General features: G+C 41.5%; 1 protein-coding gene across 1 annotated transcript in view; it reads right to left on the bottom strand.

Moving 5' to 3' along the window:
• Positions 1 to 17,978, bottom strand: part of LOC111144107 (kinesin family member 15) — a 70,439-nt gene extending 52,461 nt beyond the window's left edge. Inside the window, exons 1-4 of the mRNA XM_022498243.1 lie at positions 17,778 to 17,978; positions 7,033 to 7,075; positions 6,335 to 6,518; positions 4,196 to 4,272 (exon numbers count right to left, since the gene is read on the bottom strand). Coding sequence (XP_022353951.1) covers positions 4,196 to 4,272; positions 6,335 to 6,518; positions 7,033 to 7,075; positions 17,778 to 17,796 — 323 coding nt within the window. The 5' untranslated portion in view covers positions 17,797 to 17,978. The remainder of the gene's footprint in view (positions 1 to 4,195; positions 4,273 to 6,334; positions 6,519 to 7,032; positions 7,076 to 17,777) is intronic.
• Between the last annotated feature and the right edge of the window lie 11 nt (positions 17,979 to 17,989).

Genomic DNA, 17,989 nt, shown 5'->3' with positions numbered 1-17,989 from the left:
TTTATTTACAAAACTGAAATGCTCCTCATACTGCTCTATAATCTGTTTTGTCCTTTAATTTTATCTCAGATGTTTCTAAGCCAGTAAATAGCAACCTACCTCATTATTTTTAATAGCTACAGTGTATATTCTATGCATATATAATTGATTTAACCAGAAACTGGACTTCTGTTTCCAACTTTTTCTATTCTAAGTTAGCAATTCCTTTCCTAAATTCTGCCTTTAAAGATATTAAAATGTCTTCTTTTAAAAATATAGCAATTTTAAAATTCCTTATGTTATAGGCCTGCTTTTGTATGTAGTGTCTTATTTTCTCCATTACCCCAAAAAACAAGAGTAACAAAAACTAAAACTAAAAATGCTTATGTTAAAAATAGATGTCAATCAGGGTGTCAACTGTCTTTAGCTTGGATTCATAGCACAAATATTAAAAAATTTTGAGGTGCCCTGGGTGGCTCAGTAGGTTAAGCATCTGCCTTCAGCTCAGGTCATGATCCCACGGTCCTCAGATTGAGCCCCGCATCGGGCTCCCTGCTCAGCCAGGAGTCTGCTTCTTCTTCTCCTTCTACCCCTCCCCCAACTTGTACATACTCTCTCTCTCTGTCAAGTGAATAAATAAAAATCTTTTAAAAATTTTTTTAAATTCATTTTTTGTTTAAATGCCCCAAAAGAAGGGCTCCTGGGTGGCTCAGTGGGTTAAAGCCTCTGCCTTCAGCTCAGGTCAGGATCCCAGAGTCCTGGGATCGAGTCCCACATCAGGTTCTCTGCTCACCAGGGAGCCTGCTTCCCCCTCTCTCTCTATCTCTGCCTGCCTCTCTGCCTACTTGTAATCTCTCTCAAATAAATAAAAATCTTTAAAAAAAATAGTAACTACCCTAGAATTGGGACTGTCATAGGTAAACCAAAAAGTATGCTCCCCAACCAATAAATCAAACATTCAATTCTATCCAAGTGTTTCTCATTTCTACCTTCTAGCAAAAGCAATTTTCATTAAGTTATTAATACGTCACAAATTAAACATAATTAGTATGCCTACAAGGTCTTCAAAAATAACAGTTCTATATATAATAAAATCTCTGCAACTGTGACTCTTATTTCAAATTCATTCTTGAACTTTACCACTCAAAATATTCTATGAAAAAAAAAATCTTTTTTCTCTTGGGAAGACAGATGAGAAAATAAGTATCTGTCTCACTGCTAATGAGACAATATTCAGTTTTCCTGAACACAACTGAAAAGTAAGCATGAAAAGCAAAGGTGAATTTTCAAGGAAGTATATGCAATATGAGTCTAAAACTTATACTTTTTAATGTGTTTTCTATGAACCAATTATAGACGAACAAGGTCACATGCACACAAAGCAGCAGCTGCTCACATGTCTCATATAATTCACCAAACTGTTAAAAAGCTCTACTTCTAAATAAATTTAAAAGTCTACTGCTAAGAAAAAAGATTACAAGTTATATTCCTATTTATGAAATAAATCTGAAATGATACTAAAATTCACCTTGTATAATTGCCAAGGTCACAATGTTTTCTGGACCACCATCTTACACTCCAACATTAAATCTACAGCGATATTTTAAGGCTGCCAACATTTAGAAATTCAGGACCATGAATCACTTTAAACATACATTTGGAAAACAATTTGGCAGTTTCTCATAAGGTTAATCATAGACTTACCATATGGTCCAGCAATTGCATTTCTAGGGATTTACTCAAACGATTTGAAAACTTATGTTCACACAAAAATCAATATTCAAATATTTGTAGCAATTTATTCATAATCACTAAAAACTAGAAGCAACTAAGCTATCCCTTCATAAGGAAATAGGTAAACAAATCGTGATTCATCCATATAATAAAATACTATTGACAAAAAAAGGAGTTTTTTTTTAAATTTTTTTTAAAGATTTTATTTATTTGACAGAGATCACAAGTAGGCATAGAGGCAGGCAGAGAGAGGAGGAAGCAGGCTTCCCACTGAGCGGAGAGCCCGATGCGGGAGCTCGATCCCAGGACCCTGGGATCATGACCCAAGCCGAAGGCAGAGGTCTCAACCGACTGAGCCACCCAGGCGCCCCAAGGAGTAAGTTATTGATGCATGCAACAACACAGGCAAATCTAAATGCATTTTTACTAAGAGGAAGAGGCCAGATCCAAAAGGTTACATATTGTATGATTCCATTCACATGGCACTCTGGAAAAGGCAGAACTTTAGGAATGGTAAATACATTAGTGTACCCTGGGTGTCAGGGGATGGGAGAAGGGGGAGTAGCTAACTACAAGGGGGACAAACAGGAAACTTTTAAGGTGAACAACTGTCCTCTTCAGTGCTGGGGTGGTAAATACATGATTCTCTACCTCTGTACATCACGAAGGGTGAACTTTAAGGCAGGCAAACTAAAAAAACAAGCAAAATACATCAACCATCATGCCGGCAGTCCCAGGATGGAATGCACGACGAGTGCGTGATGTACCTGCACTGGAGTGAGTGGATAGTAAAGGAGCTGACCTAAGAAACCTTAGAAAAGGAGATTTTGACTGGAAATTGTAAGGCTAAAAACAAAACAAAACAAAACAAAAACTGTACCTCGAAACTATACTCAATAAATTTGTTTCTCACAGGGATACAGGATAACAATTCTTAAAGTGTTTTAAGTGTATACTGGGGTTGAACAAATAAGTAAAGGGATGATGGAAGGTGGGTGCCAGGGTTCTCACTGTCAGCAAGGGAAGTTACAGATACACAAAAAAGAAAAGTTAGAAGGAACCCATGTGGATTCTAAACCCTTGGATTAGAGACATAAGCATGAACTCATGTTTAGCTTAATGTATATACAAATGGATATAAACAAACAATTATGGATAGGCCTATATACGTGACTTAGTACATATACATTTATTACCTAGCTGTCTGCTGAGAAGACCTAGAAGCAATGATACTCCAGTAGCAACAAACACACCCAGTGCCCACATCTTGGTTTCTAAATACCATTCTCCAATAAAAGGAACCAGGGGGGCGCCTGGGTGACTCAGTGGGTTAAGCCTCTGCCTTCGGCTCAGGTCATGATCCCAGGGTCTTGGGATCGAGCCCCGCATTGGGCTCTCTGCTCCAAAGAGCCTGCCTCCACCTCTCTCTCTGCCTGCCTCTCTGCCTGCCTCTCTGCCTACTTGTGATTTCTGTCTGTCAAATAAATAAATAAAATCTTAAAAAATAAAAAAATAAAAATAAAAGGAACCAGGGATCCTTGGTGAAATGGCTGAGTCTAGGCCTAGGACAGGGAAAATACAGATAAGCCAGGAGCAACCTGTAGTATCATAAAGTAAGGAAGTGCTCAAGCAAACGGACAAGACATGTCAAAGGGACACGGAAACCAACCTCAAATAGCTCCCAATGGCAAAGCTAGGACAATATGAGCAGTAAGATAAAAACAATATATTAGATTATAACTTCAAGTAGAATTAAATAAATGGTGGGGGGGGCAACTATTCCTCAAAGAAGAAGTCCAGAGGCACTTGGGAGGCTCAGTGGGCTAAAGCCTCTGCCTTCAGCTGAGGTCATGATCCCAGGGTAGTGGGATCGAGCCCTGCATCCGGCTCTCTGCTCATCGGGGAGTCTGCTTCCTCCTCTCTCTCTGCCTGTCTCTCTGCCTACTTGTGATGTCTGTCAAATAAATAAATAAATAAAAATCTTAAAAAAAAAAAAGAAAAAAAGAAAGAAAGAAGAAGAATTCCAAATAATGTAAGTAGACCTTCTCCTCTCCGGGAGGTGGAGTTTAACCCCCTCCACCTTGATTATCCTGGTGGGGCCAATCCAATCACATGAATCTATAAAAGCAGGGAAACTGTCCCAGTCATAGCCAGAGGGAGATGTGACTGAGGAAGAAGAGTCGGAGGGTTGCATGTTCTTGGCTTCAAAGATAGAGAAAGGGGGCTGTGCCCAAGCAGTCTGAGTGGTCTCTAAAAGCTGGAAAAGGCAAAGAAATGGAATCGTCCCCTAGAGCCTCCAGAAAGGAACACAGCCCTGCCAACACTTTTATTGTAGCTCAGTGAGACTTCGGACTTACAGAACTGAAAGATAATAAATTTGTATTGTTTCAAGCCACTAAAGTTTATGATAATTGATTTCAGCAGCTATAGTAAGAAGTACGTATTGCTGTACCCTTGCATAAGGACAGAGCCAGGAACTTACTAGGCAAAGATGGTTCCGTTGTAACCGCTCATGCAAGATTCCACAATGCCCTTGGCCACAGCTGAGAACACAGACTCCTACAAATGTAAGCACCAAACATTTTAACATTTCATAGAAATGAAAACATTTTTCCTACACTACATCTGAGAACAGAATAAAAATGTGTTTAGATTTTTCAACGCTTGTGAAAACATGAAAATTGCAATCACTGTAGAAAAAAGGCTACAACACCTAAAATGATAAAATATTAGACAAGTATGTCTATTAATCTCATATACAATTATAGATTTAAAGCTTACATCTACAACTGATACAGAATTTTGTTCAGCAAGTTGCACGCAAATATTACACCGCTATTAGCATCAAATACATGGCCCTATATGTTCTTCGGTACTTTTCTTACCAGCTTATACTAACTAATCAATACATGATTTTTATTTTCATTTTTGTACATAAATAGATGTAATCTTATCAATACTGCAAGAATTGCTAAGCTTGCTGGGGCGCCTGGGTGGCTCAGTGGGTTAAAGCCTCTGCCTTCGGCTCAGGTCATGATCCCAGCGTCCTGGGATGGAGCCCCGCATCGGGCTCTCTGCTCAGTGGGGTGCCTGCTTCCTCCTCTCTCTCTGCCTGCTTCTCTGCCTACTTGTGATCTGTCTGTCAAATAAATAAACAAAAATCTTAAAAAAAAAAAAAAAAGAAAAAGAAAATAATTGCTAAGCTTGCCTTGTCAAACACCATAGCCATGAACCACATGTGGCTACTGAGCCACCTGAAACGTGGCCCAACTTGAGATGTATTTTAAGTGTAAAATATACACCAGATTTGGAAGACTGAACATGAGTAAAAAGAATGGAAAATATTTCATTAATAATTTGTTTTATATCAATTACATGTGGAAGTGATATTTTGGATACACTGGATTAAATAAAATATAGGATTAAAATTAAGTTGACCTGTTTCTTTTTTTACTTTTTGTCAACATGGCTACTAGAAAATTTTAAATTACATATGGGACTTTCTATTTCCACTGACCAGCCATGTCCCAGATAAAAAAAGATCTAAATATCTGAATGTCTCACCAAAAACATCCATGTGTGTAAGGGAATAATCAAGATCTGTGATATCCAATACAGTAGCCATTAACCATATGTGGCTATTTAAATTCAAATTAATAAAAATTAAATAAAATGTAAAAAAGTCAGGTCCTTAGATGTACTAGCTACATTTCAGGGGTTCCGTTGTCATATGCAGTTAGTGTATCTGAGAAACTAAACTTGAGAGATTTTATTCAATCTTAATAAATTCAAACTTAAATAGCTACATGCAGATAGAGGCTACTGTAATGGACAACACAGATCTAGAACATTTGTCTTGTTACAGAAAGTTCTAATGGATAGTACTGACTAGATCTTAACTAAATTGCCCTTAATTAGAAAAAGTTACTAACATCATAGTAATCCTAGTCCTGTTACTCTCTACTATGGACTGAATGTTTGTGTCCTCCCCAAAATTCCTATGCTGAAACCCTAATCCCCAGTGGGATGGTATTTGGAGACGGGGCTTTTGGAAGATAATTAGGTCATGAGGGTAGAGAACTTGTGATGGGAGGAGTGCCCTTCTAAGAGACACTAGAGAATTTGCTTTCTCTCTCTCTGCCCAGGGAGAAGGCAGCTGTCTATAAACCAGGAAGCATGCCCTTACCGAACACGGGATCTCCTGGCCTGGATCTTAGAATTCCTAACCTCCAGAACAGTGAGAAATAAATGTTTGCTGATTAAGCCACCCCATTTTTGATATTTTGTTACAGCAGCTACAATTAAGATCCTCTCCCTAAACTAGGAAGTTCAACTAGACTTATCAACCACCAAGTGGCCCTGAAAAATACACCTCCACTAACCTCCATCACGGAATGGTGAGTGAAAGTAAAGCAGGCCTTGTCACTCTGGTACAAAGTTTGATGAAAGAAGAAAAATAATGCAATTAAATTTAAAATATTTTAAAATATATTAAATCTAAAATATTTACATCTTTGAGTGTCCTTATCCGAAATCTATCAAACTAAAGAGGCCAGAAACAAAAACTTCACTAACAGAATCTTATCCAAATGGAAAGTTAAGTTTCCAAAACTATCATTACCTGAGTGGTGTGCATGTCTGCGACATGATCAAATGTGAAGGTCTTGGGCTCAGGGTTGGAGTGAAGCCGGAGAGTGGTAGAGGACAGCACAGATAAGCATAAGTTTTGCTCTCCATCAGCTGATCCAGAACCTTCTGTAGGTGGACGAATTCGCACAAAAACTTTGATGGCATCACCTTCATTACTGAAGACAAGAAATGTACCAGCCTGAGTTTACTGGGAAAACTAAAAAAGGATCTGAGTCTCACATTGCCTCTAATGTTTCCATACTGAGTTTCCCCAACAAAGCCCCAATCTACCCACATACATCTACCTCTTCTAAAAGAGTCTCACATGACTCACACCCTTCACTGATTTGCTTCATGATACTCATCTTCATAAGCTTTTATTTGAAATCAACTCAAAGAGAGTTGATTCTATGGAGCTCCAAGCACTGCTTGTCTCTGTTTTCCCTCTTAGTAGCAGTAATAAAATAAGTCACCCCAAGGGAGAATTATGTTACTGATTCCATCTTTTAGCCAGAAGGCTGAGAGGATGGGGGGGAGGGTTGGGGAGGAAGTGTGATGTTTCCAGATTTCTAGGTGGCTGAGGACCAAGCTTAATTCTGAAATAAATACCCCTACCTATGCTAAATGGTTGTTTTAAGAACACTATATCCCTAATTCTTTTGGTCTCATCAACGAGATTTTTTTCCTTACCTTGGTTGGCTAGACTGACAATTTGTCACATTGCGTAACTCGGCTAGGAAAAAAAGAAAAGAAGTTATTACAGGCATCTAAAATTGTACTATTAAAAAAAATCTCATTCTTATCGAGCCCAGTCTTCTGTTGCTGACACGCCCGTTTCCTCAGCTCCCTGACCTCCTGACAATGGGACTTCCAGGGCCCAAGACTGATCTTCCTTCTATTCTATCTGGATCCACTCCATTGGTGATGATGCCCAAGGTCATGGTTTTAAATGCTAAGTATATGTTGATGATTCCCCACTCTAGACCACCTTCCTAAGCAGCAGACTCTCACATCTAATTGCCTGCTTGACGTCTCCAGGTGGATGCCCAATGGGCAATGTCTCAAATTTAATGTATCCAAAACTGAACTCCTGATCACCCTACACCCATCCCAAACATGCCTCTCCATCTCAATGACAACTCCATCTTTCTTTCCTTCTTTTTTTTTTAAGATTTATTTTATTGAGAGAGCGAGAGAGAAAGAAAGAGCACGGAGTGGGGAGGGACCAAGGGAGAGGGAGACAAAGTCTTAAACAGATTTCTCGCTGAGCACAGAGCCCAACGTAGGGTCCAATCACAGGACCCTGAGATCACAACCTGAGCTGAAACCAAGAGCTGGATGCTTAACTGGCTGTGCACCCCAGGCACCCCCCAAAACTCCATCTTTCTAGTTGCTCAGGCCAAAAGCCTTGGAGTCATCCCTGACCCCTTTCTTTCTCATACTTCATATCCAACCTGTTAGCCAATCTTTGGCTCTACCATCAAAATACATCCAGAATCTTATAACTTCTGGTCAAATACTGCTATGGAATCAAGCCAGCAACATCCCTCATTTGAGTTATTACAACAGTTTCCCTGCTTCTCTTCCTCATTCCCTTATCCCCAGACTCCCACCTATTCTCAACCCAGAAGTCAGAATGAATGCTAAAAAAGAACCCAGAGATCAACTTTCAGCATGGCTGCATGAGGAACTCCACTGACCCACTGCCCAGTAAAACTGGTAAAATAAAAAACAGAAAACAAAACAAAACAAAAAAACACTTACGGTCTCTAGAAACAGCCATAAAGGCAAAGAGACAAATGAAAAAACATCGAGCCAAGATCAACGAAAATTCCACAGTGAAGATGAGAGTTATGGCAGTTCAACCAAGGTCCCTCCCTTCCAGCCCAGCACGCTGGCCACTCTACTCCAGAACTGCACAGCCAAGAACACAAGGATCCTCCTTCCCTCCCTTCAGCTTCCATTTGAAGGGCTTTCTTCCAGGAGCAGGTAGGTTTGATAACCTCATCCTGCCTCTAGCCAGCTGCCTACTGCTAAAGCTAAATCCCAGATAAATATGGTTGAGAGATGGGGGTTCCCTTCTCCCACTCAGCCTCCACTCATGGAATGAGGCTGTACCTTGGACATAGTGTACTGAGAACATTTCCCAATGTTCACCCTCGGTCTGGCTCACAAGGCAGTGGTTCTACACTAGGAGAGGCAAGTCAAAGGGACCCCAGCTGCCACACACATACACACACACTCCCCTCCCCATCAAATACTCAGCAACTAGAGCAGAGGTGTCAGTCTGAAAGAAGGCTACCTTCTCCTTACCCTGAGCTCCAGAATCTAGGCTCAGAGATTTTGCCTCAGGGGAGAAACAGATCATAAACCAGATAGCTCCAAAGGAGCTGACCTCATTTCCAACAGAGCATGGAGAAGTTCAAGTCTAATCACATACTCAAGAACAGTGAAGGTTGTGGTGAGAGGCCATTAGGAGGTACAAACAAAACCACAGGCCTATTAATTTACAGGACCGAACTGGGGCATCAGACAGCTGGGAGCAGCTTTACTGGGATCAAAACAAGCATGACAGACCTCATGAACTTTTCCTTCAAAGGGGCAAGAATCAGGGGTACTTGCGTGGCTCAGTTGGTTAAGTGTCTGATTCTTGGTTTTGGTTCAGGTCATGATCTCAGGGCCGTAAGATCGAGCCCTGGCTAAGTATGGACCCTGCTTAAGATTCTCCTTTTTCCGGACGACTGGGTGGCTTAGTCAGTTAAGCATCTGCCATCCGCTCAGATCATGGTCCCAGGGTTCCGGGATTGAGTCCTGCATCAGGCTCCTTGCTCAGCCGGGAGCCTGCTTCTCCCTCTGCCTGCTGCCTCCCTGCTTGTCCTTTCTCTCTCTCTCTCAAATAAATAAATAAAACTTTTTTAAAAAATTCCCTTTTCTGGGACGCCTGGGTGGCTCAGTTGGTTGAGCAGCTGCCTTCGGCTCGGGTCATGATCCCAGCGTCCTGGGATCGAGTCCCACATCGGGCTCCTTGCTCAGCAGGGAGCCTGCTTCTTCCTCTGCCTCTGCCTGCCATTCTGTCTGCCTATGCTTGCTCTCTCTCCCTCTCTCTCTCTCTGACAAATAAATAAATAAAATCTTTAAAAAAAAAAAAAAAAAAAAATTCCCTTTTCTCCCCTCTCCCTCCCCCTCAAAAAAGGGGGTTGGGGAAGACTCCAATTAGACAAATTTGTAGGGCAGTGTTCCGGGCATTGTTCAAAACAGGGCAATCAGCTGGTATTCCTGAAGTTTAAGAATTAAATGTGGTCAGGGAAAGAGGGAAATAAATCCCCACCAAAACCAGTGTCGTCAGGGTCACTGTGGGCATACCCAAAGCTGGGCTTCTCTGAGGAGCGACATCAAAGGCTTAACATTTTGTGAGGGAAAGAGATGCCACTAAAATGAACCAGTCAGTCATTAAACAAACAAGCAACCCCCAGAGGAGAGAGAGACCAGTATTCAAAGTTGCTACAATTCATTATCTAATGTCAAGTATCCAACAAAAGAAAAATGCAAGGCATTCAAAGAAACTGGAAAGTACAAGCCATGAAGCAGGAAAAGAAGAAAAGAAGCTAGCAACAGAAACTGCCTGTCATAGCATCCAGATGTTGGGAGACTTCAAAGCAACCATTATAAACATGTTCACGGAACTGAAGAAAATCATAATTAAAGCATTAAAGGAAGGTATAATGACAATGTCCCATCAAATAGAGAATAAAAATAGACATTATTTTGAAAAATTGCAACTCTGCAGTTCAAACAGTACAATAACTGAAATAAAAATTCACTAGAAGGACTCAACAGCATATGTACACCAGTAGAAGAAAAAATGAGCAAACACAAAGACAGAGGAACAGAGACTATACAAGCCAAAGAACAGACAGAAAAAAAGGATGAAGGGAAGTGAAGCAAACCTCAGAGAAAATGTGGGACACCATCAAACACACCAATACACATGTAATGGGGAGCTCCAGAAGGAGAAAAAGATAAACAGCAGAAAACATTTCAAAGATACAATAGCCCATAAGACAGTACAAATGCCTATTTTTCCTCTTTTCTTCTCTTAATTTTTAAAGTTTTATAATGTATATAATGTATTGTTGCTTTAAAATGTACACAATGGGGATGCCCGGCTGGCTCAGTCAACGCAGCACGTGACTCATGATCTCAGGACTGTGAGTCTGAGCCCCAAACTGGTTGTAGAGATTACTTAAAAAAATAAAATCTTTACAGAAAACAAATAAAATAAAATGTACATAACGTATTGTTGGGTCTACAATATATGGGAATGTAATATACATACAAGGTGGGTAGAAGGAAAGCGGTACTGGCCAGAAGAAGGGACTAAAGTTGGCAAAATAATGATTATAGCAATACACTGTTGGGTTTATAATGTTATTAAATATAATATGTTTAACAATATATCAAAAATGGGGTGAGAAGGAATAGAACTATATAGGAGTAATATTTATGTCACTGGAATTAAGCTAATATAAATCTGAAGCTAATTTTTTTTTAAGATTTTATTTATTTATTTGATAGGCAGAGATCTCAAGTAGACAGACAGAGAGAGGAGGAAGCAGGCTCCCCGCTGAGCAGAGAGCCCTATGCGGGGCTCGATCCCAGGACCCTGAGATCATGACCTGAGCTGAAGGCAGAGGCTTTAACCCACTGAGCCACCCAGGCGCCCCTGAAGCTAATTTTGATAGGACAAGCATGTTAAACCCTAGAGCAACCATTAATATAACAATTTTAAAAAAATCCCAAAAGAAAGCAGTAAAGGAGGAACAGAGGAATATAAACGATGTGAGACACATAGAAAACAAAAAGTAAAATGACACATGAAAATCCAACTATACCAGTAACATGGGAAGGGATTATATAGCCCAATTAAAAGGCAGAGACTGCCCGACTACTTGACAAAACGTGCTCCAACTATACACTACCTACAGGAAACACACTTTAGATTCAAAGATAAAAATACACTAGAAGTAAACAATGAAAAAAGATATCTCACTCAAAAGGCAACCACAAGAAAGCTGGAGTAGCTACACTGGTATTAGACAAAACAAATTTTCAAAAACCACAAAAAAATTTTGATAAGGAGATAAAAAAGGGCAATTTTATAATGATACAAAGGCAATCCTTCAGGATGGTAATACAGATGTAAACATATTCTCACCCAATACCAAATCACCAAAATACACGAAGAAAAAATGGACAGAAAATTAGGGAGAAATAGACAACTGAACAATAACAGCCAGAGACTTTACTATGCCACTCTGAATAATGAAGAGAGAAGAGTTGTTACTTAGGGTTGGTGGGGAGTAGAGAGGTGGGAAGAAAGAGGACTGAAGGTATAACATTTCTTTTGAGGTGAAGAAAATGTTCTAATGGACTATGTTGATAGTTCACATATCTGTGAATATACTAAAAACCATTTTACATTTTATGTGGGTGAATTACATGGTATCTGACTTACATCTCAACCAAGCTGTTAAAAAACTGAATGCAATGACAGATCTGGTTCTGGAGAGAAACAACTATAAAATAGATATGAAATAGATTATTGGGACCCTGGATAAAAGTAAAATATGGACCGTGGATAACTGTTAGATAACAGTATTATATCAATGTAAAAATTTCTTTTTTTTTTTTTTAAAGATTTTATTTATTTGACACAGAGAGAGCACAAGTAGACAGAGAGGCAAGCAGGGGGTGGGTGGGGCGGTGGGAAGCAGGCTCCCTGCTGAGCAGAGAGCCCAATGCGGGGATTGATCCCAGGACCCTGAGATCATGACCTGGGCCGAAGGCAGAGGTTTAACCCACTGAGCCACCCAGGCACTCCAATGTAAAATTTCTTGATTTTGATCACTATAATGTGATTAGCCAACAGAATACTCCTATTCACAGAAATTACTCACTGAAGTATTTTGTGGTAAAGGTATCCATTTTACTCTCAAATTGCTAATAAAAAATATGTATAGAGGGAGGGTGAGGGAGGAGGGAGAGAGAATGATAAAGCGGATGTGGCAAAATACAAAGTGGTTAATATGGGTAAACAGTATTATGCATGGATTCTTCGTACTACTCTCACAATTTTTCTGTAACTTTAAATTATAGCAAAATGAAAAGCTATTAAAATAAATAAGGATACATGCATATCATAACAAGTCACTCCTCTGTTCAAAACTCCACAGTGGTTGTCCATCTCAATCAGAGTTAAAAGGCAAAGTTCTTAGAACCGCCTAAAGGAGCCTACATGATCTAGTGCACCTGCCTCCCCCATGACCACCTCCACAACTCCTTGGAGTGTGGAGTAATTTCCTATTACACTCCTTGTTGCACTACAACCAAACTAGATTTCTTGTTGTTTCTAGAACAAGTCACACTTTGGGACCTTCATGCATGCTGTAAAGGCATCCAGGCACGCTTCTGCCTGGAACACTTTTTCCGCCATTTACTTAAGCATTGTCTTCTCAATAAGGCATTCCATGACCTCACATTATGGGAAAAACCAGCTTATCTCCCTACCCACCCACCCACCTATCACCCTAACTCCTTTCCCTGGCCCTATTTTCCCTCAAAGGACTGACTGCCACCATAATATGTATTAGTCTACTCTCTTTCTCTTCCATATTAACTGTAAAGCATTGTCTAGAGCAGTGCCTGACACACAGTGAACAGTCAATAAATCTTTGAATGAATGAATGAATACTAAGAGATCAGAAAAAAACCCTTAATTTCTATTCTTTCTATTGTTTATTTCTATTCTTCATTTCATAGCAGAGAAGCTCAAAGTAAATTTTCGCCACTGAACAACTGCTCTGGAAACCACCATCTGCAGCTATACCCTCAAGCAAATGAACGTCTGTGAAGTGAAATAGATCAGATTACCCTATTCCCCACCTGCCCTTCACAGTTTCTACAAGAGTTGGCAGCAAAGAAACAGTCCCTCTGTACTTTTAGCAAAAATAAAAACAAATAAGAATGCCAGAATACGAAAGGAAGGCTTTCATGTTAGGAAAGCTGAAGTCTGATCCTTATGAAGAGTTGGGGAAAGAGGAAAACAGAGATTAGAACCGATGATGTGAGCAGGGGTCACATATCCTGACAGCAGAAAAAGTAAGCAAAAAATACAAAGGCTTGAGTCAGACAAGTATTCACATAGTTCCGGAGGTTGTAGGGGGAAGAAGTTCAAAACACACTTCTACACCTCAGCTATCTAAAGGCAGTGTACCACGCTATGGGGCACCTGGGTGGTTCAGTTGGTTAAGCGTCTTCCTTTGGCTCAGATCATGATCTCAGGGTCCTGGGATCGAGCCCCGAATTGGGCTCCCTGCTCAGCATGGAGTCTGCTTCTCCCTCTGCCTCTGCCCCTTTCCCCAGCTCATGCTCGCTCTATAATAAATGAAAGATCTTTAAATATTAAAGAAAAACAAAGGCATTGTACCACACTAAAAGCAGTCAACCTTTAATCCTATACAAATGATGAATAAGTCATCTCTTTATCACTGCTGTGGTATGAATGTTTGTATCTCCCCAAAATTCATATGGTGATAGCCTAAACCCCAGGTTGTGGTATTAGGAGGTGGGGACCCCTGGAAAGTGATTAGGTCTTGAAGTCAAGGCCCTCATGACTGACACTGGTATCCTTATAAAAGACACTCCAGGTAGCTCCTCCCTTCCACCATGTGAGATTATAGCAAAAAGAGAGCCTCGGTGAGGAAGTGAGCCCTCACCAGACACCAAATACGCAGACACCATGATCTTAGACTTCCCAGACTCCAGAACTGTGAGAAATAAATGTCCGCTGTTTAAAAGCCACCAGTTTATAGGGAGCCTGGGTGGCTCAGTGGGTTAAAGCCTCTGCCTTCGGCTCAGGTCATGATCCCAGGGTCCTGGGATCCAGCCCTGCATGGGGCTCTCTACTCAGCAGGGAGCCTGCCTCCCCCCCACCTGCCCCCTGCCTGCTTCTCTGCCTACTTGTGATTTCTGTCTGTCAAATAAATAAATAAAACCCACTGAGACCCAGACTTCTGCTTAAGGCCATGATGGAGTAACAGACTGGATTGACTGCCCTGTTTTAAGTAACTAGGAAACTGGGAAAAAAACACACAGTAAGTTTCAGACACTGAACAACACACAGCACAGTAAAGTGGCCCTGAGAGTGGGAAACAAAGGCAGTGAGCCCTTCAGTTGCCCCAGCTCAAGTGCCTAGAGATTCCAGTCTGAAGTGGAGGGAGGGGAGTCCGTACAGCACCTGGTGGTCTAGTCAAGTCGAGAAGATACCAGATGAACATGTGTTACAACTTTTCTGTAAACCTAAATCACTCCAAAATGAAATGTTTACTAAAGAAAAGAAAAAAGCCAAGTTAGTAAGCCAATAGTGAGGTAAAATGAAACCAAAAATTAGACAGAGGTAGATAGTTCTAGCATTAAGCCTAATTGAGTTCTGAGGCAATGCTGTCACCAAGAAATGCTGCCGTTTGCACCCAGGCATTCAGGATCCAGAGCTCATACTCTTTTTTTTTTTTTTTTTTTTAAAGATTTTTTTATTTATTTATTTGACAGAGAGAGAGAGAGAGAGAGATCACAAGTAGGCAGAAAGGCATGCAGAAAGGGGGGGGGAGGCAAGAGGCTCTCTGCTCAGCGGGGAGCCTGATGCGGGACTTGATCCCACGACCCTGAGATCATGACCTGAGCCAAAGGCAGAGGCTTAACCCACTGAGCCACACAGGCGCCCCCAGAGCTCATACTTTTAACCACCTTGGTATGCTGTATCTTAAGCAAAGGATAAACAGAATATAAAAATTCATCATGTGGCTGCTGCCAAAGGTTGACACAAGGGTCCTTCATTGTAAAATTCTTTTAGCTCTGAGGTCTTCGATGCAACTACCTTAAAATATGTTGAGGAATATTTACAGCAGCTTTATTCATAATCATCCATCTAGAAACCCAAATGTACATCAAAAGAATAAACAGATTGTGGCATACTACCAGGATGGAACACTCAACAGCAATGTAAAAGAATTACCTGCTGCAGATGACATATAAGCAGTGCTCAGATGTAAGCTTCAGTAAAAAGCCAGAACAAAAAGATAAATACTGTACCATTTACATGATAGGCAAAACTAGTCAACAGTGATGGAAATCAGTATAGTTGCTAACTAGGAAGGATCCCAGGAACTTTCTGGGGCACAGAAATCATTCTTTTTTTTTTTTTTTTAAGATTTATTTATTTGACAGAGATCACAGGTAGGAGGCAGGCAGAGAGAAAGGAAGGGAAGCAGGTTCCCTGCCGAGCAGAGCCCGTTACGTTACAGGGCTCAATCCAGGACCCTGGGATCATGACCTGAGCAGAAGGCAGAGGCTTTAACCCACTGAGCCACCCAGGTGCCCCACAGAAATCATTCTATTTCTTGTTCTTGGTGGCAGTGACAAGAGTGTGTATTCATATGTAAAATTCATCGCACAGGACGCCTGGGTGGCTCAGTCAGTTAAGCAGCTGCCTTCCGCTCAGGTCAGGATCCCAGGGTCCTGGGATGGAGCCCCTTGCTCAGCAGGGAGGATGCTTCTCCCTCTGACTGCTCCTTCCCCTGCTTGTGCGCTCTCTCTCTCTGACAAATAAACAAAATCTAAAAAAAAAAAAAAAAATTCATCACATGGTATTCTTAAGATTTGTGTCCTTTGCTGTATGTATATTAATCCTCAAAAAGCATTATATTTTTTAAAGTCTTCCTGCTGTTAAAAAAAAAAAAACATAATGTTTTACTCTGCAGTCTAGATAAATACCTATGGATCATTTGACCAAATATGATTAAGTTCAGAAACAGAACCTTAAACTTAATTTCATTAGGATTGTACTTCACATTCTCATTTCTCTGATTTCACAGTCAGCAACCCATGGTGCCAACGGCGTCAAAAGAAATAACCTTCACCGGCACAAAAGTAAAAGTTGTGGACAGCACCAGCTGAGTTCCCCAATGCAGGCTCCAGATCTCTGGACTGCTGGGAATGCACGCAGCACGAACATTCACGCACGAACATTCATGCAACATTCGCAGCACGGTGGGATGTCATCAACCTCAACATTGCTTACAGACTGCAAGAACAGAAGAGTTCCCTGTGGAAATGATCATTTTCACACAGGGGAGTTATCAATACCCTTGTTCTCATCACTTCCAGAAAGTGATGTACACAGGCCAGACAGAGTCCTTTAATAGACAGTGACATACAAACATCACTTTCCATTATGTAAGCAGATGCTCTAATTGTATCACAGAATCAAATTCTCTTGTTTGAGTCCAGATTTGCAGAACAAATACTGTGGTTGTGCACGAACCCCACTGCACATTTCAGTCCAAAAACGTAAAAATTTGTGTGCTACTATTCCCTGCATACTGAAAATGACAACAGAAGAGAAACATTTTAGACGGAAAAAGAGAGCACGGTGAGTAGGCAGTGAATAGTGTGATGACCTAGAAAGTTAATGAAACAACAAAGACATCAGAACACAATTACAACTGACAGCTTGAAGCATTAACGTTGTCGAAAGTCTCCTTAGAGCCCCAAAATTCAGTTTCTCCAATCTTCTAACATAGGCCTCTCCTCATTACCAAATAGTACCATTCACCGAGATCCACCGAATTAGCTCAAAATCGGCTTTAAGAAACAAGATTCCTTAAAGGATTAGGAAACGTAAGAGACGGAGCACGTAAACAAGAACGGCAAAAGACTAAGATTTTCGTGAAAATTAAGGGTTTAAATTTAGTGAGGGTTTATTAAAAGCGAAAACTGGCAGTGCTCCCCTCCAAGAAAACAGGAAGAAACCGACGGGTCCCCTTGAGAAGAAAATAGGGATTTGTGATAACCCTGGGCTTATCTAAAAAGATTCTACAGCAAGCCCTCCAGAAGAGAAAGATGTGCTTGGAACAGGAGTAAGTTCTCCCCTTCAGGAAAGTCAATAGTGTGAAAATACGCAGAAGGTGGTGAGAGCCAGAAGGAGCGGAGAACCTCAGGCAGGGGTAAGTACAGGCAGCCCCACTCGGGACACCGGAATAGGGCAGCGACGAAAGAGCAGAACCGAGAACGGGAAGGAAGAATCCTGCAGGTCTCGGGCGCAAGCTCCTGCAGGAGGGCTCTCTGGTTCACCGCTCAGCCGAAGCGTCTACAACTGTGCCTGGCTCGTGACACGGGCCCAATACACAGATGGAAGTGAAGACAAGTGTTCCAGCCAAGCACTGTCTGTCTGAGGGACACAGAGATCCCAAACGCCCCGCGCCGCTCAGTCCGCTCCTGCCCTTCACGCCCAGCCCGGAACCCTGGGCGGGGAGGGTCGCCCTTCACTGCTGTATCTAGGGCCTGGAACGCGGTCATGAAGCCCGGGGGTCCTTACTTACTTTTGCAGCCGGGCGCCATGGCGCCCTCAACCCTGAATCCCAAGACCAGCGCACCGGATACCCTCACCTCCAACCGCTCGGCGCGCCGGGATTCCGCCCGCTCAAGATGGCCGCAAATTTGAATTTGGCGCTCGGGTCGAACGTTGACGCCAGCAAGGAGGCCGCCATGTTGCCCGGCCTCTGGCCAGGGGGCGGGGACGGCGTGACGTCAC

Source organism: Enhydra lutris, unplaced genomic scaffold (assembly GCF_002288905.1).
Source record: "Enhydra lutris kenyoni isolate GAN:26980312 unplaced genomic scaffold, ASM228890v2 scaffoldscaffold10, whole genome shotgun sequence".
NCBI lineage: Eukaryota > Metazoa > Chordata > Mammalia > Carnivora > Mustelidae > Enhydra > Enhydra lutris.
The sequence above is the reverse complement of the archived record's forward strand: the minus strand, read 5'-3'. Positions and strand labels throughout refer to the sequence as shown.